Source organism: Silurus meridionalis, chromosome 8 (assembly GCF_014805685.1).
Source record: "Silurus meridionalis isolate SWU-2019-XX chromosome 8, ASM1480568v1, whole genome shotgun sequence".
Taxonomy (NCBI): domain Eukaryota; kingdom Metazoa; phylum Chordata; class Actinopteri; order Siluriformes; family Siluridae; genus Silurus; species Silurus meridionalis.
The window spans coordinates 25,114,657-25,142,338 of NC_060891.1; the positions used below are offsets into that span (position 1 = coordinate 25,114,657).

The following is a 27,682-nucleotide window of genomic DNA, read 5'->3' on the forward strand; positions in this document are numbered from 1 at the left end:
ATAGATTTCAGACGGAGGTATGGAGGGTAAATAGACAAATGTATTGGGATGTTTGAGCTCAGTGTTTAGAGTTAAGGCTCGGGTTACTGTTCGGAAGTCAGGGGTTCGAGCCCCAGAATTGCCAAGCTGCCACTCTTGGCCCCTTGGGTGAGGCCCTTAAACTCTGTTCTCCAGGGGCTCTGTGTCATGGTCTTTCTTTCTGGCTGCCAGCCATACAGTATGTGGTTCTTCTCCACAAATCTGGAGGCACACACTTCTAAAACACGTCTTTGGATGCAGTAGCATTACATTTTCCTTCACTTGAACTAGGAGATTTGAACCTTTTCCAGCATGGTGAGCTTCATGAAGATGCGCTTTATATGGGTTGGAATGGAGCTGTGATCTCAACCCTATTTAACATGAATGTGAATGCTGACTGCACCCCCCCACCTACATCAGTACCTGACTTCACTAACAATCTTATGGTTGAATGAATCTCGCACTAATCTCTACAAACACATCTTCCCAGACAAGTGGCGCTTTTTCAAACAGGGCTAAATGTGGTCATGTTGAAAAAGCACAAGCCAATCTTATAGTCTGGTGTCTGCAAACTTGTGTTATAAAGATTGGCTCACTTGGTACCTAAGCATAAAAGGTCACCAAATGCAACAAAGGTGCCTAAGTGTGGTACGGCATTGGCATCAGGGGGCCAATATGGAAGGGCGAGTATGGGTAATATCCCTGTTCTTAACTGTCCGATAAAGAACAGTTTTACGGCCAAGTCGATTAGTTGCTAATATGTATGTTGATGGTTAGTGTATATAAGGACATTCGTATCGTATATATTTATTAGGCAGCAAGTAAACATTTGGTCTTCAAAGTTGACGAGTTAGAAGCAGGAAAAATGGATGAGCATAAGGATTTGAGCGAGTTTGAGTTTGACAAGTTGTGATGTGTAAACGTCTGGGTTAGAGCATCTCCACAACTGCAGCTCTTGTGGGATGTCCCTGGTATGCAGTGGTCAGAATCTATCAAAAGTGCTCCAAGGAAGGAACAGTGGTAAACCGGCAAAATAAAATTGTAAAAAGGCAACCGGCCCTCGGATTGAACCCTGTTGATCACGAGGTCTGCTTTGAAAAATACGATTTCGAATATCTAATGAGTCTGAAAGATCTTAAAGAACTCGCCTTATAGTGAGATTGCTGGCTACTTGAAGTCGCTCTGTTTTAATGGGTGTTCATTCAGTGCAAGTTTTTCAAGAGGAAAACCGTTCATAAAGGCTAATCATGGCGTATTATTTAAGTTTACTGAATAGGGAAATAAGTTAAACGCTAATGCCACTGGATGTATTCGAGTGGTTATAGACCAAAACACCACCGAAAGTGGAGTACGGGCTCTATTGAAGGCTGACCTTCGCAGACATCTGCGCCATCGCACAGTCGCCGAAGGTCACGCTTTCACACTTGTAACAAGTCGTCCATTCATTGGAATGCAAAAATATTATCCAGCAAACCGTGATGGATTTATTTAACATTCAAAGTGTGAACAGCAGCCAACCCCTTTTTTTTTTTTTTTACTGAACCTTTCCATATTCTACCTAAATATGACCTCGTTGTGCAGAATGTTCGTTAAAATACACATTTTTATCCCCCTTGATAATATTTCTGTCTTTTGTTTATTTAATTCTTCTGTTTAACGTGTCTGTGTATGACCATAGAATTACACTTGCTTATTACATGTTTATACAATTAGTCTACACGATCTGTCCTCGTAATTAACGCATACAATGGACAATTGTGTGTAGGTGTCTGCTGCTCGTGAGGAGGTGCCAGGCCGTCGTGGTTTCCCTGGTTACATGTACACCGATCTGGCGACAATCTACGAGCGAGCCGGCAGAGTGGAAGGCAGAAATGGATCAATCACGCAGATTCCCATCCTCACCATGCCTAATGACGGTACACACACACACACACACACACACACACACACACACACACACAGCATGCCTAAGGTGGGATTTCTACACATTTTGGAAAAGTATGAAAAGGTATGAAATTTGTTTTGAATGATTTCCAGGTCTGGATTGTTATTATGGCAAATAGAACACTGAGTATTAAAAAAGATTTGTTTCCATACATTCGGTTTTCTACAATATCAAATTTGTCAATTAAAATGAAAATTAAATGTACAAGTGATCAACATTGCTCTGTTTTGGAATTGCAGTTTTTAATAAATCGCTGCGAATCGAATGCGGTTCGGTGTATGAGATACAGTAGCTACAAACTTCCTGCAATTATTTGGTAATATAATAGCATACGTCAGAGATTCTGACCCTGAAATACATACACACAGACACACTCCGTCCCGCTACCCTAACACCCCACCCCCACCCAAACAGCACATTCAACTGGCCAATCAGTAATCAAATGTGCGGCAATAAAGGCGAAATTACCCCCAGCCTTCAACTTTAGCTTCACCGCAGGTGTTGCTGAAGCCTCACATGCTCCCGGCAGAGCGGTTTGCCAGCGAGGTGATGCTTCTCTATCGATCTGGTGCTCGCACAAAAAAAGAAAAAGACAGATTAACGTTCTCCATTTCTTCGGTTACTATAGAAACATCCTTGTAAAAGATCAGCATGCGTTTCTGAATGGGTGTCCCCTATTATAGCTATATTAGAAACCTCTCTGTCTCTATTATATACCCCTGTCATACCACCACCACCAAAAAAAAAAAAAAATCACAGCCTTTTAGTGTAGACCGCTCCTCCGAGAATGGCCAGGTGCTGGAATGGTTATTATAGTTCTGTAAACATTGCACCTCCCCGGGTCGGAAATCAATATGTTGTGAAAACAGATGTATATCGTGCCACCATGTGCCTCCAGAGCTACTCGATTGTCTCAGAACATGCATGCAATTTAAGTCTGCGCTTTAGTATTTTTATTTCTTTATTTCATTTTTATTTTTATTTTTTTTACCTTATCGATTTATTATTGTCTGTCTCTTTTAGACATCACTCATCCCATTCCTGATCTGACTGGTTACATCACAGAGGGTCAGGTCTATGTGGACAGGCAGCTGCACAACAGACAGGTGAGATTCTTACAAGAAAATGACGATAAACAATGACCATATTTTGTTTAACAGGTTCATACGTTTCAATCCATTCATATCGCATATATTACTCTTCTTGCTGTTTTAAATGGTCCGACATTTTAGATTCTTTTGTATACTGTGTATGCGCTTGAGTCGAAATATATTTGCTTATGTATTTATCGATATATAAAAATTAAACTCTTGGGAGTGTATTTTCAGGAATATGACTATAAACAATGACCAAACTTTTGTGGGAATGTCCATGAAACAAGTTCATCAGTCATACCTCCTTTTATTTATTAAACTTTTTTTTTTTTTCCCTTTTTCTTTCTTTTAATTAATTTTAAGACAATAATTACAGTAAGTAGCTTTCTGTCATAAAGACTTTCCCTGGGTTAGAAAATTTAATTGAGTTTAATTAATTAAATTGGCTAGTTTGCTGGCATTGGAGAAAGTGCAGGGGAATAAATTTGATAAATGTGTATATATATATATATATATATATATATATATATATATATATATATATATATATATATATATATATATAATTTATTTTATATATATCATATTTTTTATTTTATTATAATTTTTTTATTTTATTATAATTATATTATAATTTTTTTTTTTTTATAAATCTCTAAGTCCTTATGGAGGTTGTTGCTATAGCAACTATAATACTTTAACAAGTTCATTAATAGAAACCTGTCTCTATAACCTGCTGTAATAGAAGATGAATAAACATGAATGAATCAAGAATTCTGCAGGTTTTTTTTTTTTTTTTACATTTTTATCAGACACCCTTATCCAGAGCAACCTGCATTCATACAGCTGAACAGCTATGGGTTTAAGGGCCTTGCTTAGGGGCCCATGAGTGGCGGCTTGATGTGGCTGAGATTTGATCCCATGACCTACGAATCCAAAGTCCAATTTCTCAAACACTACACTACCACCTCCCTATACTGGGGTATAATACTGATTATAGAAGATATGTGTTGCACAGCACCAGCAAAACAAAATGTCCCCCAAAAACGTCCATGTGTTGCGCTACTGAATTATAATGACCTCATCCGAGACCTTCTGATTTCTTCTCAAAAAACATTCACCTCGTTTGATTTTTCCAAAGGTGTATCCTCCAATCAACGTCCTGCCCTCCTTATCACGTCTGATGAAGTCTGCCATTGGGGAGGGAATGACCCGCAAGGACCACTCGGATGTCTCTAACCAGCTGGTCAGTGAAATACGGATGAGATAAAATATTTTTACTACTACTGATACTGTGCTGATATACAGTAAATGACCTTTGCTGATATAAGATTTTGTTCTGGTCCCCTTTTGTTTTTTCCCTCCCCCTCAGTACGCCTGCTACGCTATCGGTAAAGACGTGCAGGCGATGAAGGCCGTGGTAGGAGAAGAAGCTTTGACCCCAGACGATCTGCTTTATTTGGAGTTCCTGCAGAAGTTCGAGAAGAACTTTATTGCTCAAGGTATTTAAAAAAAATACACTTACTCCAAATTAAAAAAGGTGAAATTTAGACATGGGTACAAGAGCAGTTTGAGTACCGAGTAAACTGGAAGCTCTTTAATGATCATTGAAATTCATATAAGAGCCACTTTATTACTTACTTCTATTTTGTATACTTTTTATTATTATTATATTGTGGTGTGTACGATTCGTCAGCCTACTTACTTCTCAGCTGCATTAATGGAAAGGAACCACTACAAGACCAAATCAATGTTGTTTTTCTTCCACAAATGAGCTTCTCTGGAGAGGTATTTGTAGCATGAGCTGAGATGACAGCTTGATTCAGATCAAACCTAAATTAGATTGAATGCTTTCTCATTTAACACATCATCACTGCAGCCAGGACTCATTTTAACATATAATTGAAGCTATTGGGCTTTTTATTTATTTATTTATTTGTTTTTTACAATCATGTTTCCTCTGTTATGGACTTTTTGGCTTCCCATAACGTACCATAACCCCCTCTTTGGAGATCTATGGATTTAACAAACCTCTTAGGTCGTCATTGTAGTCTTTTTTTTTATTTTATTTGTAAACAACTTTGGATAGAACCACCAAATGATTTCATATACATTTTGAGGTAGTCTTGAGGCAGGAAAACTATTGTGAACCTGGATAAATGCTCTGTAGAAATATTTTGTTGCAAAAACTACACGAAAGGAAATGCTCCGTCAGCATGGCGGATGCTATTCTTGTGCTTAGAATATCATCTGGTGGCTTTGTTCCTGCACTGCTTTCTCTGCTGTTATACACCCATTTAAAATGCTGAATTGGCCCAATTGGTAAAAGCAACATGCAGCAGAACTGAACCTTAAGAACCCCCTGCATATAAATCCAGTTAGTGTGTGTGTGTGTGTGTGTGTGTGTGTGTGTGTGTGTGTGTGTGTGTGTGTGTGTGTGTGTGTGTGTGTGCGCTCAGGTTTATGTTAAGCTCAGGGTTCAGTGCATAGTGTATTTACACCATTATTTAGGTCAACCTGGTCTAAAGCACTAAAGAATACAGTGCGCTTTCCTGCCCGCTCCATTTCTCTGTAAAGCCGAAGCCTTTTCACTCTCCAGCTCCACTTTTGCCTCCTTGCTGAGGTGACGGTTTATATTGATCCAGGATGAGGAGCCTTTGTGAAGCCTCACAAGCCCTGTAATGCTACAGGTAATAGACATTATTTAGGTTCCATGAAAAAGCTATGAATCGAGTCTGAATGGGGTTTAAAGAATTTCTGACCTTAATGGGTGACAAGTTACTTTTCTAGGTTCAGAAAGATCTACCAGTCTCAATATTTACAATACAGATGTGTTGCCTTTCAATGGAGCAGAATCAGGCAGGAGATGGGATGCAGCTTCTGAATCAATAATAAATATACTTTTTTGTTTATTATTATTACTAATGTACTGCGATATCAAACATTATTAAGTGAGTTTGCTTTTGTGTGTCTGTTAGTCGCAGTGAAGGAGGTTCTGTGCCTGCCAGTTCTTTTGCAGGATATATGACCCCAGTGCTATTAAAAGGGGTGTGGCCTCAGTGGCATCTCAGTCCAAGTTGAGGTATTGCCTCTGTACTTGTTTAAATAAAGGAGGTGTGGCCTCTGTGGCATTTCAGTCCAATGAAGGTGTGGCCCTTATGCTTGTTTTAATAAAGGAGGTGGTGTGTGTGTGTGTGTGTGTGTGTGTTAGTAAAGGTGTGGCCTTGTGCGCATGTTACCATGAAGGAGGTGTGGCCTGTGTGTGTGTGTGTGTGTGTTAGTGTGGCCTCTGTGTGTTACAGTAAAGGAGGTTTGACCTCTGTGTGTTACAGTAAAGGAAGTGTGGCCTCTGTGTATGTGTGTTACAGTGAAGGTGTGGCCTCTGTGTTACAGTGAAGGAGGTGTGGCCTCTGTGTGTGTTACAGTAAATGAGATGTGGCCTCTGTGTGTTACAGTAAAGGAGGTGTGGCCTCTGTGGTTGTCAATCCTAGTGAGGTGCGACCTCTGTAGCATTCAGTCTGAGTGAAGGTGTGGCTTCTGTGTGAGTGGCACTAAAGAAGGTGTGGCCTCTGTAGTTTTTACAATCGATGGTGACCTGGTTGTTGATGGCTTGGTTCGGTTGATGTCGAGGTTGAAGGTGATATTGGTGACAGGATTGATTTTAGCACGTTTGGTGGCGATATGGGCTAGTCTGTTAATTATTCAAAGTGGGCAAAAGATGCATTATGTGTTTTTTTAGATTTTTTACTTAATCAGTATTATCACTATATGGACAAAAGTTTGGGGTCACCTGAATAAGATCGGTATGTGCTTTTTGAGCATCCCATTCCACATTTAGTCCCCATTTGCTGTTATAATAACCTCCACTCTTCTGGGAAGATGCTCCACTAGATTTTGGAGTTTATTCAGCCACAAGGGTGTTAGTAAAGTCAGGTAGTGATGTAGGTGAGAAGGTGAAGAGGCCTGGGGTGCAGTCAGCGTTCATATTCATCCCAAAGGTGTTGAATAGAGTTGAACAACCCATGTAAAGCATATCTTTATGAAGCTGGCATTGCCACGCTGGAACAGGTTTGTGTATTCCTAGTTCAAGTGAAGGGAAAATGTAACGCTATCACATCTGAAGACTTCCTATACAAACCAGTGCCTCTAGGTTCCTGCTAACGTTTTTGTGGAAGAACCACATCTGTCTGAGAAAGTCATCATTTTTGAGTTACTATGCTGAAACAGTTCATCAAAAATACATGAACAATGAGAGGAACTTCAAGCAACTTAATGTGACTCATGTTACGGATGGAGTACACACACACACACACACACACACACACACACACACGTGAAGGCGATAAACATTAACACAATCCTCTGTCTGTTCCCTCTCCAGGCCCTTACGACAACCGCACAGTGTTTGAGACTCTCGATATCGGCTGGCAGCTGCTGCGTATTTTCCCCAAAGAGATGCTGAAGCGAATCCCTCAGAGCACTCTGGCCGAGTTTTACCCGAGAGAGTCCGCCGCACGCCAAGGCACCTCCTAACCCTTAAAGACTGGGGGGGTGTCATGTGACCTCTTTACCTCCAGCATCTGTGTGTACTTTTACTCCTGAGTTCAGAGTAATGCTTTAAACACAGGGGCCTGATGTTGAACTCGGCACAAAATGTTAATAATGAACATTATGGCCCTGCGTCTAAAGTGTTACTCTGTGCTCTCAAAGTGTTTTTCTTCTGTTTGTTTTTTTGTGTGTGCGGTTTTGTCCGTCACCGACTGTAGTACATGTTTGCGTACGTGTGTGTTTTTTTTTTTTTCTTTTACGATGTAAGCAGCCCTTTGAATCAGGTAATGCAAATGCTGGACCTTAATTTCATCCCGATTAAAAACCTCCCGAGCAGAAAAGGGAAGAACAGTGTACTCCATTACGCCGTTCCATTTCATCACGTGTTTATTAACATTCCTGTAAAGCAATAAAATTCCTCCGAGACGTTCGCATGCGATGTACAGTAAGGAATAACGCAGTACAATGCGGCGTGTTTGCGGTTGAACTTGACGATTGAACGGTAAAGTTGGCGGTTCAGTTAAAACGTATAACCGAGAACCACTCTGGACTCTGCATTATAACTTCCTTTTTTTTTTTTTTTCTTTTTTTTTCATGTATTTTTGTGAGGGGGGGTTTGTGGTGCAGTCTACACATTTGAACATTCCCCTTTTTTGAGGTCATGCCCAGATTTCAATTATATGCAAATGTTCTATTTGTGTTGATTAAAAAAATTATTAAATTATAATTATTCTCCTGACACCATGTCTCCTTTGAGTGCATCTCCTTTGAACAAATTCACTCATACTGGGTTGTTTCTTACTGTAAAAAAAAAAAATAAACAAACTACAGCATTTGAGTATGCAAGGTGAAGCAATTTGTGTAAATCAACATTTGTATTGTTCTTTAATGATAATTGCAGATGGCAAGTTTACAACCATGGTTAGAAAAATCGACAAAATATAATACAACGTAGTGTGACAATTTGTGTTTTAAAAAAAACCCAGAAATGTTGTTCAGCTGTGAAGATATAAGCATCTAGAACAGGGGTCACCAACCTTTTTGAAACTGAGAGCTACTTCTTGGGTACGGATTAATGTGAAGGACTACCAGTTTGATACACACAGTTTTCAGTTTGATCTGAAATAAAAAATTAGCTTAATTTACCTTTTATTATGTTATTATTAATAATTAATGATCATCTATATGAAGACACTGATCATGTTAATGATTTCTCATAATAATTAGCAACAATAATTTAACAAAGTAGGAAACAGCTATTTTTAGAGAAGGCCTGCGTTGGTGACCCCTGATCTAGAATATATAATTAATTCTTTTTAATAATCAAATGATATGCGCATAAATTAAATACAAAAACGCCGAAAAGCGTATGGTAAAGCAGCAGTAAATCACGGGTTGAAAACGGAAGGTAAAGGAAAAAAGCGAGCACCACGATATTAGGCAGGTCATAAAGTTATTCCCGATTGGTGTAATTTATACAAAAATTAAAATCTGCTTAAAATTCGCAGGAATCTTTCTGTATTTTCCTTGAACTGACGATCCATTTAAAATCACCTCTATTTAAATCAAGACTTGGAGATCAATTTACAGTCTTCAATTTCTTTCATTTTTAATTTTAATAATCTGATTTTCCAGATGTTTTTCCAGATGTTTCCTACAAAACTCGCACCATTTGCCCTCCTGTATTAGCATTATGTATTTAGCAATATATAAAGGAAAAGCAACCAGAGAAACACCAAAAAATGAGGTGTTTACATACATTAAAGAGAAAATCATGAACAAAATCAGCACTGGATTCACACATCTGGTTTTAGAGACCACTTATAAAAGGCTGCTTTACCGCCAGCTGTTTTAAGACTTTGGGTTACGTATTGGAAGGTTGGGAGTTAAAGCTCTGGTGTTGCACAATCTGCTACTCTTGAGCCCTTTAGCAAGGCTCTTAAAGCTCGGTCATATCTGAATGCAGATTTTTAGGATTGCTGGGATATGTGAGAAAGAATTCGGTCAACTGTTGAAAACAGTTTACATTCTCCATATCACATGGTCACATCTGTTTAAATCAAGATGTATAGATATAAGAGCGCAATGGTTAAGGCTCTGGGTTACTGATCAGGAGGTTGGGTGGTTTAAACTCCAGTATTTCCAAGCTGCCACTTTTGGGCCCTTGAGTAGGCCCTTAACTCTAGATGTGCTGTATCATTGTTCATAGCTTTTTCTTATCACTGGGATATGAAAAGAAAGAATTTCTCTGTGCAATAATGTGACAAATATAAAGCACCTGAGTGTGAAGATCAGAATTAGGTGAACTTTTATCCAGATGAAGATCTGAAAAAGTTCTACTTTACTGCACAGTATTTAATCACTTTATGATCAGCAGTGAAGGAAGCTGTGTTTTCCGCCTCCACCAGGTGCGTCCCAGGTCACTTCCGGGTTCGCGCGCGCGAGGGTCCCGTGAAAACTCAGGTAACTTGGACTTTTTCTTTTCCGCTTCAATGGCGACGACTGAGGAAGAAACCCAAATGAGGACGATATCAGTGCTGTCAGACCAAGGTGAGATGATTTAGATACGCCTTTTAGAGAAATAAGTAGAAATGAAAATAAATAAAATAACTGTGCGTTCACCTGCACCTGGAATCAGACTTCCCACCTTTTCCACCGTTTCCCAAACTAGAGAACGCTTTTAAATTAAAATAACAATCAGTGAAGGTTTTTGGACAAAAAAATATCATTTTCTTGGGTCAGTCTGGGATAAACAACATACTAGTCAGTGTGCTTTATATTCATATTATTTACTTTAGTGGATTTTTCCTTTAATACAAACCTCACCGGAAGTAGGAGGAAGAGTTGCACTTTGTACCTTAAATCAGGTTCTCACACACACACACACACACACACACACTTACTTACACTTTCAGGTTCCCAACCCTGTTACTGCAGACACACGATGTCTTACAGATCTCACTGTTATTCATGTTCACTCACTCACTCACACACACACACACACACACACACATTTACTTACACTTTCAGGTTCCCAACCCTAATCCTGCAGAAACCCAGTGTCCTACACATCTAACTGTTATTTCTGTTCTCTCTCTCTCTCTCTCTCACACACACACACACACACACACCCTTACCTTCAGGATTCCAACTCTAATTTTTGAAGAAACCTGTGTCCTACACATCTTGCTATTATTCATGTTCTCTCTCTTACACACACACACACACACACACACACTGCTATTATTCCCACATTATAACACACACACACACACACACACACACACTGCTATTATTCCTACTTTATAACACACACACACACACACACACACACACACACACACACACACACACTATTATTCCTACTTTATAACACACACACACACACACACACACTGCTATTATTCCTACTTTATAACACACACTGCTATCATTCCTACTTTATAACACACACACACACACACACACTGCTATCATTCCTACTTTATAACACACACACACTGCTATTATTCCACATTATAACACACACACACACACACACACACACACACACACACACACACACACACACTGCTATTATTCCTACTTTATAACACACACACACACACACACACACACTGCTATTATTCCTACTTTATAACACACACACACACACACACACACACACATACTGCTATTATTCCTACTTTATAACACACACACACACACACACACTGCTATTATTCCTACTTTATAACACACACACACACACACACACACACTGCTATATTCCTACTTTATAACACACACTGCTATTATTCCACATTATAACACACACACACACACACACACACTGCTATCATTCCTACTTTATAACACACACACTGCTATTATTCCACATTATAACACACACACACACACACACACACTGCTATTATTCCTACTTTATAACACACACACACACACACTGCTATCATTCCTACTTTATAACACACACACTGCTATTATTCCCACATTATAACACACACACACACACACACTGCTATTATTCCTACTTTATAACACACACACACACACACACACACTGCTATTATTCCTACTTTATAACACACACACACACACACACACACACACACACACACACACACACTGCTATCATTCCTACTTTATAACACACACACTGCTATTATTCCCACATTATAACACACACACACACACACTGCTATTATTCCTACTTTATAACACACACACACACACACACACACACACACACACACACACACACACACTGCTATCATTCCTACTTTATAACACACACACTGCTATTATTCCCACATTATAACACACACACACACACTGCTATTATTCCCACTTTATAACACACACACACACATTTGATGTTGTATATTATTTGAGTGTGTCAGAGAAAGGATAATAGTAAACCAGGTTTCTGTGGGGTCTTAAAAACAAAGTTTTTTTTTTTAAATAAAAGAATGTAAATGTTTAGGCTTTATATTCGCTGTTCTGATCTTAAATCATTTCAAACGCGTCTTCATTTTGATGTTTATGTAACAAAACCTGTACGCTGATTGTAATGCTGATGCAGCACTTTAGAATGTTTGTTTGTTAGTTTTTGTGGTGTTACAGTTACTTTCTTTCGCTTGTACAAATATATTTCGCTGTATTACGACTACAAATGAGACCAGCAGCCAATCAGCTTTGTTATTGGTGCGAGTCTCTCGGATTGTCTCTCACAGTCTCTCACAGACGCAAATCGGATTTTATTTTTCAGCTATGGGGAAGTGCAAGTTTACCTGGTTTGAAAAAAATTGGATTTAGGGTTCGGTTAAAGTCAGTCGCTAAAAACGTATTTGATGTGAAATCGGTCCTAAAAAGTCTTAAATTCGGCTTGGTGAAACCTGTAGAAACCCTCTAAATGGTGCAGGACACTGGTTTCTACAAGATCCAGGTTGAGAACGTGTGTGTGTGTGTGTGTGTGTGTGTGTGTGTAGAGCAGGAATAACAGTAAGATGTCCAGGATTAGGGCTGAGCACCTGATCTGAAGTACAAAGTGCAGCTCTGCGTGTGCTGCGTACTTCTGGAATTCGGTAGTATTGGAGAAGTTCAGTACACTGTATAAGCACAGAGTGTACTGAGGTGCAATAATCTCCAGTAGACACACACACACACACACACACACACACACACACACACACTTCCTTTCTTAACTAAGAATAGTTCATTAGCTGAACACTTGAATTCATCATGCTCTATGGAACTCTTTGTTCAGATCCGTAGTTCTTTTTTTTTCTTCCTTTTTTTTTCTTTTCCATAAAGTTTGATGGAAGGATCTATGTGACTTCCCTAAACATCGCATGAGTCGCCAACAATTCCTGTTTCCGTCTGTATTGTTGACGGCAGCTCGGAAGTATCTGTGAAGTGTTTATGCGAATCTCTCGGAATTTTGTACAACCCTTATTTTTTTCTTTAATGATTTATTTATTTAAATTGATTAATGAACTTATTTATTTGGCTTCAATGCCAATGTGCAAAGTGTGTGCCATGTCCAAAACCGACGATCCACATTTCATTAAATCCATTATCGTGTCGTCTGTTTATACACTTCAGAAGAATAGATCGACATCAATCGAAATCAGTTCAGTTCAGCCGTCTTTGTTTTGTTCTTTTATCAATCAATTGTCATAAAGCAGCGTTACAGAGGTGAAGTGGTTATAAAGTTGCTTTCTAGAATGTAGAAGTTTAGACCAAAGTTTGTTGCTTATAGATGCTGGAAAGTAACGATTCTTTAGCATTACAATTTCCCTTCACTGAAACTAAGAGACCCAGACTTGTCCCAGCATGATGGTGTTTCTGGGCTCAAATCCAGCTGCTTGAAAATAAAGATTTACATGGCGTTTTAAGGTTGTGTATTGAGTGAAGAACTCCAGTGTTCTGCACAAAACCCTGACTTTGACCTCACTAAAAACCTTTGCGATGATTTTTTGGAATAACACTGGGTTGACTGAAGCCCAAAACTCCTCATTTACACATTAGTACCTGATGTCAGTAATGCTCTTGTAGATGAATGATTACGAATCACAAGACAGGAATTACTCTGGAATGTGATATGATCAGTGAGAAGGTCTGAGGTACACAACCTTTAGTCATATAATGTATAAGAAATTTGCTTGAACTTTGGCACGAATCTCATAGTATTTGTTATTTTGACATGAACTGATGATCCATTTTGGATCCAGTGAAGTGATCATATGCTTCAGGAGACATGAGAAGGACTGCAAAATGTAAAGACTGGAAACTGTCCAGACATCTAACTTTCTGTATAAAGCAGCTTACATGCTCGGTGTCACACAATTCTACTTCTATTTATATTTTAATTCTGTTTAAATTCAGACTTGGAGATTATACACTATCTTTAATATTTAATCATTATTTTAATAATACCAGATTTTCCATACGTTTGGCTACCTGCAAAACCTGCAACCCAAGGGTACAACCTTAAAATAGTGTGTGTGTGTGTGTGTGTGTGTGTGTGTGTGTGTGTGTGTGTATATACCAGCAGCACTCATGCAGCCTCAGACCATGATGCTGCCACCACCATGCATGACTGTAGGAAAGACAAAGTTTTCTTGCTTCTCCTCACATGCTGGACATCATCAGAACCAAACAAGTTAATCTTAATCTCATCAGACCACAGGACATGGTTCCAGTAATTCATGCTCTTGGACAGGTTGTGTTCAGCAAACTGTTTGTGGGTTTTCTTGTGAGCAGCTTCAGAAGAGGCTTTAGAGCCTTCTGGGACGACAGCCTTGAAAAAAAACGATTTGTTACACTGTTCGGCGTACGGTCTGAGCACTGACAAGCAGATCTTCAGCTTCTGCAACCTCTAAAGCACTGCTGCAGCACTCATGCATCTGTTTTTTGAAGCAGCTTCTGCACCTGATGCACAGCACGAGGACTTGACTTCTTTGATGGACCTTTGTGAGGTCTATTCCGAGTGGAACCCGTTATGGAAAACCTCTGTATGACCCTGAACACTGTACTGTAACAGTTTCAGGGTGATGCTGATCTTCTTATAGCCGAGGCGTCTTTGTGGAGAGCAACAATTCTAATTCTCAAATCGTTAGGGACTCTTTACCATGAGGTGCATGTTGAACATCCAGTGGTCAGTATGAGAGAATTGTCCTCAAAGCACCAAATGTTAACTGCTCAAATACAAATTACACAAATTTGTATGGTTCTGTCAAGCAGACAAAAACATGAACATGATGAATAGGACATGTAGCTTTACACGGTTACATGACCTACAGCTGTTATCACTTAGGGTGCACTCACTTTTGTTGCCTTCTATTTGAACAATAATGGCAACAACCCTCGCTCAAAAACCATAATGTGATCTGAGCCGTGAGTTTTGTGATCCGTTGCACCACTAAAATATATTTCAATATATATTAATATATGTATAAAATCACAAACAAAATCAGCATCGAAGTAAATGCAACAAATTCAGTCCTATGGGTTTTTTTTATTATTAGACTCAACAGTTGTAACACATTTCTGGCCCACTCTTTGTGAGAAGGAGCGAAAGCCTGTTTCCAAGTGAGCAGAATCAATCACCTGTCCAGCAGAGATGCAGAAGCTGTGCAGTTGGTGTCACTTTTTAAATATGTGCTTTTTAATCACCTTTTGGACTTATATTTTATATCCCAACATTATGAGGTGATTTTTCATTTCACTTACACTAGCAGAACAAAGCCAGCTCGATGAATAAACGCTTTACATGTATTGGAGTGGAAGATCTCCTCCTATAGAGCTCTGACCGCAACCCTATTAAACACCTTTGGGATGAATTTAGGGTCTTCTACCTGAAAAGATATTGTACTATAAAATCTGTCTGTCAATAAATATTCCATAAGATAGACAGTGACCATTTCATATAACAAATAAAGGTATAGAAGTACTGATATAGTTTATTACTTAATATACCTGTGTGGAATTATGGGTATTCTGCAATACCTAGTGTTTTCACATTTAACCCAAAGTGACCAGCATGTCTGCGGGGTTTCATCCCAGCCAAAACTAAACTCCGCCCGCTTTCACACGGGATCGTGTTTGTCTGGAATTACGACATTCACCTACAATAATCTTTTAGAGATAGAATCTAAATGTTCTGCCTCAGGCTACCTTATTTGGTCACTTAACTGCTGCGGGGGATTGTGGGGCATTCAGGAGTGCACAGACAGGAATGTAGATTAAAACAAGTGGTAGAGGATGGAGGGAGCATAGAGTAGTGGTAGAGGATGGAGGGAGCATAGAGTAGTGGTAGAGGATGGAGGGAGCATGGAGTAGTGGTAGAGGATGGAGGGAGCATGGAGTAGTGGTAGAGGATGGAGAGAGCATAGAGCAGTGGTAGAGGATGGAGGGAGCATGGAGTAGTGGTAGAGGATGGAGAGAGCATAGAGCAGTGGTAGAGGATGGAGGGAGCATGGAGCAGTGGTAGAGGATGGAGGAGCATAGAGCAGTGGTAGAGGATGGAGAGCATAGAGCAGTGGTAGAGGATGGAGGAGCATGGAGTAGTGGTAGAGGATGGAGGAGCATGGAGTAGTGGTAGAGGATGGAGGGAGCATGGATGGAGGGAGCATGGAGTAGTGGTAGAGAATGGAGGGAGCATGGGGTAGTGGTAGAGGATGAGGGAGCAGTGGAACAGTGGTAGAGGATGGAGGGATCAGTGGAACAGTGGTAGAGGATGAGGGAGCATGGAGTAGTGATGGAGGATGGAGGGATCAGTGGAACAGTGGTAGAGGATGAAGGAGCATGGAGTAGTGATGGAGGATGGAGGATCAGTGGAACAGTGGTAGATGATGGAATGAGCTTGTAAAGTGGTAGATGATGGAGGGATCAGTGGAACAGTGGTAGATGATGGAATGAGCTTGGTAAAGTGGTAGAGGATAGAGGGATAAGTGGAGCATTGCTAGATGATTGAGGGAGTTTGGTGAAGTGGTAGGGGATGGAGGGATCAGTGGAGCATTGCTAGATGATTGAGGGAGTTTGGTAAAGTGGTAGAGGATGAGGGATCAGTGGAACAGTGGTAGAGGATGAGGGAGCATGGAGTAGTGGTAGAGGATGGAGGGATCAGTGGTAGGAGCGTAGCAATGAGGACCTGAGAACCTTGGAAGGTTGAAAACAAGGCATGTGGCTGCTTTCTGCAAAGGTTCCAGACACTGAAACTCAGAGGCAGACCTTCTAGTACCTTCAGTAGACCAGTCTTGAGATGGTGTCGGATTAAACAAGTTCCTGTGCGGTGAAAGAATAGTTAATGGTTCACTTATGTTTTTATTTCTTTATTTTACTGTATGCAGTACATATTTGAGATAATTAAATTATATTTGAGTCTGACTTCCTGTGCAAAATGGTTTACAACAAAATATTGCACCAAATATCCTTAATGTGGGGATGTTCATGTTCTTCCCATGTTCCTTTAAGGTTCTCATTTTCCTCTGAATATCCAAGAAGAAAGATGATTGGTTACTTTAAATTACCGCTGTCTGAATAATGTCCTGTGAAGGATGAGCAACTCACCTATAGTGTATTCTCATACCTGGGTTCCTGGGATAGGTCCTGGTTCCACAGCAACTTTTCTATTTTATATAATTAACAGTATTCCTGTTTTTTTTTTTTTGTCTTTTTTACGTCTTCATGATTAAGAGCCTCCAAGGAGGATTTTCCTATTTCCTCTTTTTCTAAATGAAACAATTACATTTGAAATAAAAACGGCAGTAAAAAATTTAGATTCTTCTGTGTTCCTGTGGAAACTGTCCAACAGTTAAATGAAGAAAGTTCAGTATTAGACGCAGAGTCATGCAGTGTTCCTGTGTAACTCGATGACACTCGCATTAGTGTGTCGTGGGGTTTTTTTTTGGGCCCCAGACAGAACGATTCAGATCCGAACGAGAACTCGGAATTTCCTCATTATCCTTCTTTACTTACACATAGAATGAAAAAGCTGGTTTCCTGACGCACGAGGCTGCGGGTTTGCCTCTGTGTTTTATGAGCTGAATGTGTGATGATCAGTTTTGGAAAAGATGGCTTACTGGACTCCCTGTTTCTCCTCAGCAATCCGGCATTATGAAGGCCTGCGCAACGAGCACGAGAAAACCAGACAAGAGGTAAGTGTGGGTCTCCTTCTCATCACATCCCCTCACTCTGATGTCGGCGCTGGGCTTTGGGGTGACCTTAAACATCTTCAGGCAAATATTAACACGGGACCAGGTTCAAGCTGAATCCTGGATTGTGTGCAATTATAATGGTTGATAATAGAACGAATTCCTTGTTTAATTAAGACTTGTGTGTGAGCATATGCTCTCTTTTCATCAGGTGCTTTAATCGCAATGAAGCTTTTTTTCTTCCCCCCCCTTTCTTTCTCTCTCTAGACTGGTGTAGTGATCTCACCCTTTTTTTCTTTCTGCAGTATGTAACATGGGTAACTCTGTGTCTGTTTTTATTTGTTCAGCTCCAGAATTTTATATTCAGCTAAATTATAGCTTGCAATAACAGTCTTAAGCATACGCCGACTCCCCCACTTCTGCATCACTCCTCTCACTCTAAAGCATACACTGACTCACCCACTTCTGCATCACTCCTCTCACTCTAAAGCATACACTGACTCCACCCACTTCTGCATCACTCCTCTCACTCTAAAGCATACACTGACTCCACCCACTTCTGCATCACTCCTCTCACTCTAAAGCATACACTGACTCCACCCACTTCTGCATCACTCCTCTCACTCTAAAGCATACACTGACTCCACCCACTTCTGCATCACTCCTCTCACTCTAAAGCATACACTGACTCCACCCACTTCTGCATCACTCATCTCACTCTAAAGCATACACTGACTCCACCCACTTCTGCATCACTCCTCACTCTAAAGCATACACTGACTCCACCCACTTCTGCATCACTCCTTACTCTAAAGCATACACTGACTCCACCCACTTCTGCATCACTCCTCACTCTAAAGCATACACTGACTCCACCCACTTCTGCATCACTTCTCACTCTAAAGCATACGCCGACTCCCCCACTTCTGCATCACTCCTCACTCTAAAGCATACACTGACTCCACCGACTTCTGCATCACTTCTCACTCTAAAGCATACACTGACTCCACCCACTTCTGCATCACTCCTCTCACTCTAAAGCATACACTGACTCCACGCACTTCTGCATCACTCATCTCACTCTAAAGCATACACTGACTCCACCCACTTCTGCATCACTCCTCTCACTCTAAAGCATACACTGACTCCACCCACTTCTGCATCACTCCTCACTCTAAACCATACGCTGACTCTGCCCACTTCTGCATCACTCCTCACTCTAAAGCATATGCTGACTCCACCCACTTCTGCATCACTCCTCACTCTAAAGCATATGCTGACTCCACCCACTTCTGCATCACTCCTCTCACTCCAAAGCATACACTGACTCCGCCCACTTCTGCATCACTCCTCTCACTCCAAAGCATACACCGACTCCCCCACTTCTGCATCACTCCGCTCACTATAAAGCATACGCTGACTCCGCCCACTTCTGCATCACTCCTCTCACTCCAAAGCATACACTGACTCCACCCACTTCTGCATCATTCCTCACTCTAAAGCATACGCTGACTCCACCCACTTCTGCATCACTCCTCACTCTAAAGCATACGCTGACTTCACCCACTTCTGCATCACTTATCTCACTCTAAAGCATATGCTGACTCCGCCCACTTCTGCATCACTTATCTTACTCTAAAGCATATGCTGACTCTGCCCACTTCTGCATCACTCATCTCACTCCAAGCATACGCTGACTCCACCCACTTCTGTATCACTTCTCACTCTAAAGCATATGCTGACTTCACCCACTTCTGCATCACTCATCTCACTCTAAAGCATATGCTGACTCCGCCCACTTCTGCATCACTCATCTCACTCCAAAGCATACGCTGACTCCACCCACTTCTGCATCACTCATCTCACTCTAAACCATACACTGACTCCGCCCACTTCTGCATCACTTTTCTCACATCAGAACGTACATAGACTTCTCACACACGTACTTCACTTCTTCAAAATCTTTAATACCATATAACTTCTCAAATGTTTTAGTTGTTAACATTTGCTTTAGTATTGATTTTAATTTCTATGAAGCTCTGCTGAAAGATTTTCAACACCATATGCTTCATGTGGCCTATAAACTGATGTTCACATGAATCTGTTTGTTTACTCGTTTGTGCTGCTGTTCTTTCAGTGTAAGCAGCTGAAGCAGGAGAGAGATGAGGCCTTACAGAAGCTGCACGACTTTGAAAGAGGTTTGCTTCCCGTCCTTCTCTTTAAACAACGCTAATTCAGTTTATTTCATGACTAAATAATTCACATCTAAATAATAATCCATTACCAAAGGAGGCCTATTTTGAGGAGTGCTTTGGCTGGGAGCACACACACACACACACACACACACACACACACACACAAGCAGGGATAATGTGAATGACTGTACAGGCATCATTACGCAGTAAATGATAAAACAGTAAGGAGTGCTGCAGCAGACCGAACGTGAAAGCTCTTGCGCTTTTATTTGACCAGCGCGCTTCACGTCTAGTGCACTCCTGTGGGCGTCGTTCAGGCACGTCTCGGCGACACACACGTTTCAGCCTACACAAAACTCAGACCTATATTTAGTAAAGGAAAAGTCCTAATGCATAACGGAATATGAATGTATGTAATTATGCCTTATGTTTGAACACACGTGTGCTGGGAAGGGGGTATAGAGCAGTTCATTTGCATATTAATAAAAAGTCTATAGTTTTTCACTGCTACACAATACATACGCTGTCAGTCCAAAAGTACTGGAACGCCTGACTTCTCCAGCCGCATGTGCTTGGTGCACAATCGTACAGCGGGGGACAGGAAGGAAGTAAATGGAATTCGTTACTGTATTTAAGTAGCTTTTTACGTATCTGTACTTTACCGAAGTATAGACTTTTTACTTTCACTACATGCAACCGCAACGAGCCACCAATCAGGATCGAGCGCACGCTCTGTTTTAAACTCGTTCTGATTGGCGCTCGATGTATCTACTGATCACCAACATACAGTTCAGCATCAGTTTAACAGCAAGCAGAACATTTAGAGAGGAATAAATGATGACTCCAGACTGGAACTCGCCACAACACACGTGACCTTATTTGAGGAATTTCTTTTGAAGTAGTTGAAAAGAAGGTTTTGGAATTTGATTAGACATCAATCAGTGTTTGACTCATTAACATCATTCTATTAATATTTTCTGTTAGATTTTCATCACAATCTGTTTTCCATGAATCTGGATCATTAGAAGTCCAAAGAAGAGTTCATACCCTATTGATGATATATACAGGGCGGCTCGATCTTAGTCCATCGCATACAGTAAATTCATTACGCTTACCTACAGGCCAATAGGAGACTCAATTCATTTTAATGTATTTTATTTTTGTAGAGCAGTTGGAACAATCCACATTGTCTCAAAACAGCTTTAGAAAGTTCAAGCAGCAATAAAAGTTTGTTCCTCATAATTGTACGTTTGTCCCTGGTGATTGAACCTGCGGTAAATGTGGAAAGGAAAAACTCCCTGAGATGACATGAGGATCAAAACTTTAAAAAAGGAACCAGATTTGGTTCATAGTTACTGTACTTCATACTGATTTTACTTTCACTCGTTACATTTGATACACTCATATCTGTACTTTCTACTTCCTACATTAGGGGTCACCAACATGGTGCCCGCAGGGACCACATGAGTCGCCCGTGGGCCTTTTTCTAAAAATAGCTGTACCCTACTTTGTTAAATCATTGTTGATAATTATTGTGAGAAATCATTAACACGATCAGTGTCTTCACATAGATGAATATCATTTATTATTAATAATAACATATGATAAAAGATAAATTGAGCAAATTTGTTATTTCAGAAGTGTGTATCAAACAGGTAGCCCTTTACATTAATCGGTACCCAAGAAGTAGCTCTTAGTTTCAAAAAGGTTGGTGACCCCTGTCCAACATTTTTAATCCAGACTTTATCTATTTGGTGACATGATCAATATTTATTTCTTCTCATTGCGCCGTTTTTCAGAATATCAACCTGTTTCTTGTCATTGCGCAGCTTTTTCAGTCCACTGGTGTATCATTTCCTGTCTCTCACACACCACAGATGTAGACTAGTTTATAAAGCTCACAATAAGCAGTGCAGAAGGTAATAAGAAGTCTGGGGTTAACGTAGATGAGACAGAGGGAATCAGTGATGTAAACGTGACTAAAACAGAGACATTCCTGATCACCTGATTATCATCATCTTTTCTCTGCTTGTGTTCTATATGGTCGATGTTCAGGATACATTTATTAGAGAACAACATTTTTAATTATTTTATATCAATATAATGTGAGGTCAGTTACCAGCGTGACACTAAAACAGGTAGTGGAAATGACTTTTTACTTAAGTACATATCGGAGGAAAGACATTGGTATCCAAAGAATAGGTAGAAGAATAGGGATATATCCACTCAGCGGTTTTATCCTGCAAGTCTGTGAGATCATGTAGGTAGAAGAGGGTAAATAGATTCCTAAGAGTATGTTACATTGCCCTGTGATGCAGCATGAGCAGCAGTTGGTTAGCCTTTAAACCTGTGTTGAGGGGGTTGTTATTATTTGCTATTTTTTTATAGTTATTTGCAATTGTCTCTTGTCAGACTGTACGAACATGATCCTCATGTCACACCATAGGATCTCAGTTGTCATAATTTCAAGATGTCCGACAAACTGATACTGACGCCCACGAGATAAAGACTCGTCCGAAGTTTTACGCCATCGATCCGTGACACTTTCAGACCCTCACTCATGGTAGTTAACAGCAACCAAATACAATCTGTAGCGTTAATCTTGGAAAAACAAACAAAAAAAAAAAACGTGTATAGAGAGAGGACGTGTGGAGCAACTAAACTATCAATTTTACAGAGCGAACTTAAGGTTTAGTATCAGCCTTTTTTTTTTCCCCCCGTGGTGGTTTGAAGTTGTCACATCGTTGGGTTCGGCGCTCCTATTGGTTCTCGGTTTGAAGCTCGTCATAGTACAAGTCACACTGCAGGAAAGAGTCTGAAACACTGCTGGAATTTATTCAAAGGGGAAAAATGATCGTAGCGGTTCATCGGCTGTCGGGGAACATGTCAAACCCGCTATTAAAGACTACAGATTTTAGATTATAGGAATCTTTTAAGATTCCCAAATTTGACGACCACATCATGGCCAAAATCGCAGCGAAATCTGAGGAGAAAAAACAACAGTAGTATCAATTTCAGTACCGTGTGGTATTAGCATGATTTATGAGTACTGTATTTTACGGTCTGGTGCCATGCCATATAGAGACTTACTGGCCCTAGGTTTCAATGAAAAGACGTTGGATCTCTGATCAGGAAATCCGTAGCTCGAATCCAAGCAGCATCAAGCTGGCACTGCAGGGGTCTTGAGCAAGGTTCTTAACTCTCAAATGCTTAGTTAAAGAAATGACATAATTGAAAAAGATATAATGGCGTCCTTCAAATGCCATTAAAATAAATGGAACAGAAGGTTATGGATGTCGCTGTGGCACTTTGTGTGACACTTTGTATGAAGAGAATTGCTAGAGCATGATATTGATATTGGGGTTCTAGAGGTGTCTATGATTAAGAATTTACATAGTCGAATCTTATTTAACAAGTCTCGAATCTCGAACGTATCGGGACGCCTGATCTTTCCTGTTATAAGTGGTTCTTCTTCAAACTGTTACTACAAAGTTGGAGGCACACAATCGTATAGGACGTCTTTGGGTGTGGTATTTTGCTTAGAAACCCAAGCCGGTTCCAGCATGGCAATGCTCTCGTGAAGATCTGCTTTATGTGGTTTGAATAAGAAGATCTTGAGTGGTCTGCTATAAAGCTATGATCTTATCCCTACTGAACGCCTTTGGGATAAACATGAACGCTGACTGCACCCCAGGTCTCCTCACCTTCTCACCTACATCACTACCTGACTTTACTAACACACTTGTGGCTGATAAACACAAATGTCCACATGCACACTCCAAAATCTAGTGGAACATCCTCCCAGAAGAGTGGAGGGAATTAGAAGAGCAAATTGGGACTAAATGCGTAACTGGATGCTCAAAACGCACATATCATACCTATGAGCAGGTGTCAGCAAACTTTTGGCAATATAGTGACCCTTTACAGTATCTCACAAACGTTGTTAAATATTTAAATCCCTGCCGCCAAGATGCTCCTGTGTCGCTCACGGATCATGGAAAGCAAAACCTGTCATGAGGGTGGGTGTATTAATACACGCAATTACAAAATGTTTATTAAACGCTTACACATTTTTATGTAGATCATTATCATAATGAGATGTATATTAGTGTATCAGAATCGGAGAGAGCTTTATTGCTAAATATGTTTGCACAAGGAATTTGTTTCGGTGACGGAAGCTTTCAGTTGCAGATTAAATAAAAAATAAAGAGTAAAAAAAGTGTTATTGCACATTTTTATGAGGACAGAAAAATACAGAAGGAAATGAGTAAAATGCAGGTATTGCACATATTTTTATATGATTGCACAATGGTGAGAGCATTTATTTGGAGAAAAAAACAGTAATTCTACGTGAAATCAGACATCGAGCACCCCCATATTATCAAAATGGCACGATCCTCGTTTCATAACACCTCAAATCAAATCTTCCAATATTCAGGGTCACTCCTATGGGGTTCCTTTTATAAGGTACCCACAAACCAAATGTCTGTTGCGTCTCGGCTGATTGACGTTATTAGATCCCAGATTGTAAATTTTCCATCTGAGTTCGTTTCATTGTTTTATTCTTCGTTCCTTTATAATCGGCTCTCAGGTGATCGTAGCAGTAAAATATATATATATCATTTAAAATGTTTCAGTTTCAGCGATCTTCAGCGCATTTAACCGGTGTCAGAAGTTTCTATCTATTCCCGGGCGGATAGAAGAGAGGCCGCGGCTTGCACGCTTTTGTTTCTCTTTTAGTTTAAATCCCTGCACTTCACCTTTCTGCGCCACACGCGGAAAAGCCGCGCTCTCGCTCTCCACGCAAAATAGGGGGAATTGAAACACGTGAATTGAATTGCAGCAGATTTTTTTTTTTCCTCCGAAAAGCACAACAGCAATGTGTCAACACAGAAAGTGTGAGAGAGAGAGAGAGAGAGAGAGAGAGTACCCACAGCATTCTCATTTTAATGCATGAAATGGGTTATTATTAGATGTGGGCAAAGAGAGGCTGAATAGTGTGGCCTTTGCTCATGCTTTTTCTCCGTACTGCTCAGCCCGCAAAACACACATTGTGTACGACTTCCACTTAAATAATGGCGGAGCCGCGGCGTTTTTCGGGAGCCATTACGTGATTTCATAGCTCTTGGAAAATTGCTTCTATTCAGCACGGGGTGGAGTGGGGTAGGCGAGAGAGAGAGAGAGAGACCCGACACACAATCATGCCTTTTCAATAGGAGATGGCAAGGTTGATGACAACACGGCCATTGTGTTCTAATGATAAGACCACAAAGGCATCTGCCCCCTTCATCAAGGCCCGCGAACGTTATATCGCGCATCCAAACACGCAGCCAATCGCTGGGCCGTTCCACGCGGGACGGCAGGGAGAGGGAGAGACACGGGGAATGGGTGCGGAAAAGAAAAGAGATTTTGAAATGTGGTGATGATGAGGAGGACAAAACTCACAATTAAGACTGTCAGCTCCAACGCGTGACGTCCCGAACCGTCACATTGAACACTGTTTAAGCCTACCAGTTGGCACAATTAACCTGTCACACAGGAGATATGGCATACTGCTAGGGAGAGTGTGAGCGAGAGAGAAGAAAGGAGCGATAAGAGAATGATGGGGGAATGGGGTAGCGGAGATGTATATAAAGATGGGAGAGTAGAAAAAAGTAAGAAAAAGAGACTATAGGGTAAAAAAAGATGGATAGAGAATTAAAAGAACGTGGTGGGGAAAGAGATCGAGACATCAGGTTGTGAGAGTTATATATAGAGTGAACGAGTTGGGAGATGGAGAGAGAGTATGGGGAGAAAGAGGGTACGGGTGAGAGAGACCATGAGGTATAGATACACACAGAGAACGAGGAGAGGGGCAGTTTATGAGAAGAGAAGAAGGAAATAGATAGCAGGTCAGATGGGAGATGACAAATAGTAAAGCATTGGATATAAAAAAAAAAGACAGCAGGTACATGCATAGAAGTCTGTCTGACTGTCTGTCTGTCTGTCTGTCTGACTGACTGTATATCTATCTATCTATCTATCTATCTATCTATCTATCTATCTATCTATCTATCTATCTATCTATCTATCTATCTATCTATCTATTCAACATGTCTATCTATCTATCTATCTATCTATCTATCTATCTATCTATCTATCTATCTATCTATCTATCTATCTATCTATCTATCTATCTATCTCAGTGTTTAAGACTCTATATTATTGATCAGGAGGTCAGGGGTTCAAGCTCCAGTTTTGCCTAGCAGCCATGTTTGGGCCCCTTGAGCAAGGCCCTAAACCCTCTGTGCTCCACTGCTTATGGCTGACCCCTCGCTCTGGACCCGTGCTTTCGACCCCATAATCGTAACATCACTGGAATATGCAAAGAAAGAATTTCACTGTGTTGTGCATGTCTGTCTGTCTGTGTCTTTCTATTTGTATCTAAAATCCTGGATCCAGTTAATACCATTCAATTGTGGTGTCATATCTTTTTAGCTGGTTAAATCATTTCGGTCTCAGTAAATTACGTCCTTCAACTTAAGTACATGGTGTGGAAAATAAAGTAAAACCGCCTTGAGTGGTTATGGTAGCACGCGCGATCGTAGGTAAAACACAGAGGCGGCTAAATGATATCTATACATTGAAAGTTAAACAGAAAGGAAAACTGAAAGCCTTGATTGTTATAGAGCATTTTTCCCATCACCTACACTTTCATTTGCAGTTGTTGCCTTGAAGGACACGCCTTGAACAGCCACAAACGAGGGAAAATGTGCATCAGGTTCCAACCGTGCCAATTGCCTTTAGAGAATTAAATGGATGAGTAGGTGTAGATATGAAATACATGTATGTAGTATGTAATACATAAAAGTAGGTGTGTATACAATATACAGTGCATTCGGAAAGTATTCACACCCCTTCCTTTTTTTTTTATTGTTGCAGCCTGATATTACAATCGTTCAAACTGATGTATATTTTCTCATTAATCTACCCTCAGTACCCCATAATGACAACAGAACTGTGAAAACAGAATTCTAGAAATGTCTTTTTTAAAATAAAATGAAAATCTGAAATATCTCGTATATAAGTATTCAGACTCAATACAGCAACAACAACATTGAGCTCAGGTGCCTCAAATTTCTCTTGATCGTTGCTGAGATGTTTCTACACCTTGACTGGTGTCTACTAGTGGAAAAGTTTGGGCCTGATATCAGAGCAAGATCCAAGCCATGAGGTCAAATGGACTTCCTGTAAAGCTCAGGATTCTTACGAGCCACAGATCAGGGAAGGTTACAAAAAATATCTGGTGCACTGAAGATTCCGAAAAGCACAGTGACCTCCATAATTCTCAAATGGATGAAGTGTAGCACAACCAGGACTCCTTCAAGAGCTGGTCGCCTGTGCCAAACTGAACAATCACTGGAGAAGAAGTGACCAGGAACCTGATGTCCCATCTCCAAACAGGATGTACAAAGTTTACCTTTATAGAAGGACAATCACTGCAGCCATCCGCCAATCTGGGATGGCTGGACAGAAGCCTCCTAGTGCAAAACCAATAGAATCTCACTGAGGGACACTCTGACTGTGAGGAACAAGCTTCTCTGGTCTGATGAAACCAAGATTCTAAACGTTATCTGGTGGAAACCAGGCGTCGCTCATCACCTGCCCAAACCATCCCAAAAGTGAAGCATGATGGCGGAAGCATCTCGCTGTGGGGTTTGTGTTCTGCAGCAGAAACCGGGC

At 40.5% G+C, this 27,682-nt stretch overlaps 2 protein-coding genes across 2 annotated transcripts in view; both read left to right on the plus strand.

Moving 5' to 3' along the window:
• Nucleotides 1–8,344, plus strand: part of atp6v1ba (ATPase, H+ transporting, lysosomal, V1 subunit B, member a) — a 42,284-nt gene extending 33,940 nt beyond the window's left edge. Inside the window, exons 10-14 of the mRNA XM_046856244.1 lie at nt 1,784–1,934; nt 2,987–3,069; nt 4,199–4,303; nt 4,430–4,559; nt 7,439–8,344. Coding sequence (XP_046712200.1) covers nt 1,784–1,934; nt 2,987–3,069; nt 4,199–4,303; nt 4,430–4,559; nt 7,439–7,590 — 621 coding nt within the window. The 3' untranslated portion in view covers nt 7,591–8,344. The remainder of the gene's footprint in view (nt 1–1,783; nt 1,935–2,986; nt 3,070–4,198; nt 4,304–4,429; nt 4,560–7,438) is intronic.
• Nucleotides 8,345–10,035: 1,691 nt separating this feature from the next.
• Nucleotides 10,036–27,682, plus strand: part of shtn1 (shootin 1) — a 46,887-nt gene continuing 29,240 nt past the window's right edge. Inside the window, 3 exon segments of the mRNA XM_046856583.1 lie at nt 10,036–10,155; nt 17,716–17,768; nt 19,903–19,963. Coding sequence (XP_046712539.1) covers nt 10,098–10,155; nt 17,716–17,768; nt 19,903–19,963 — 172 coding nt within the window. The 5' untranslated portion in view covers nt 10,036–10,097.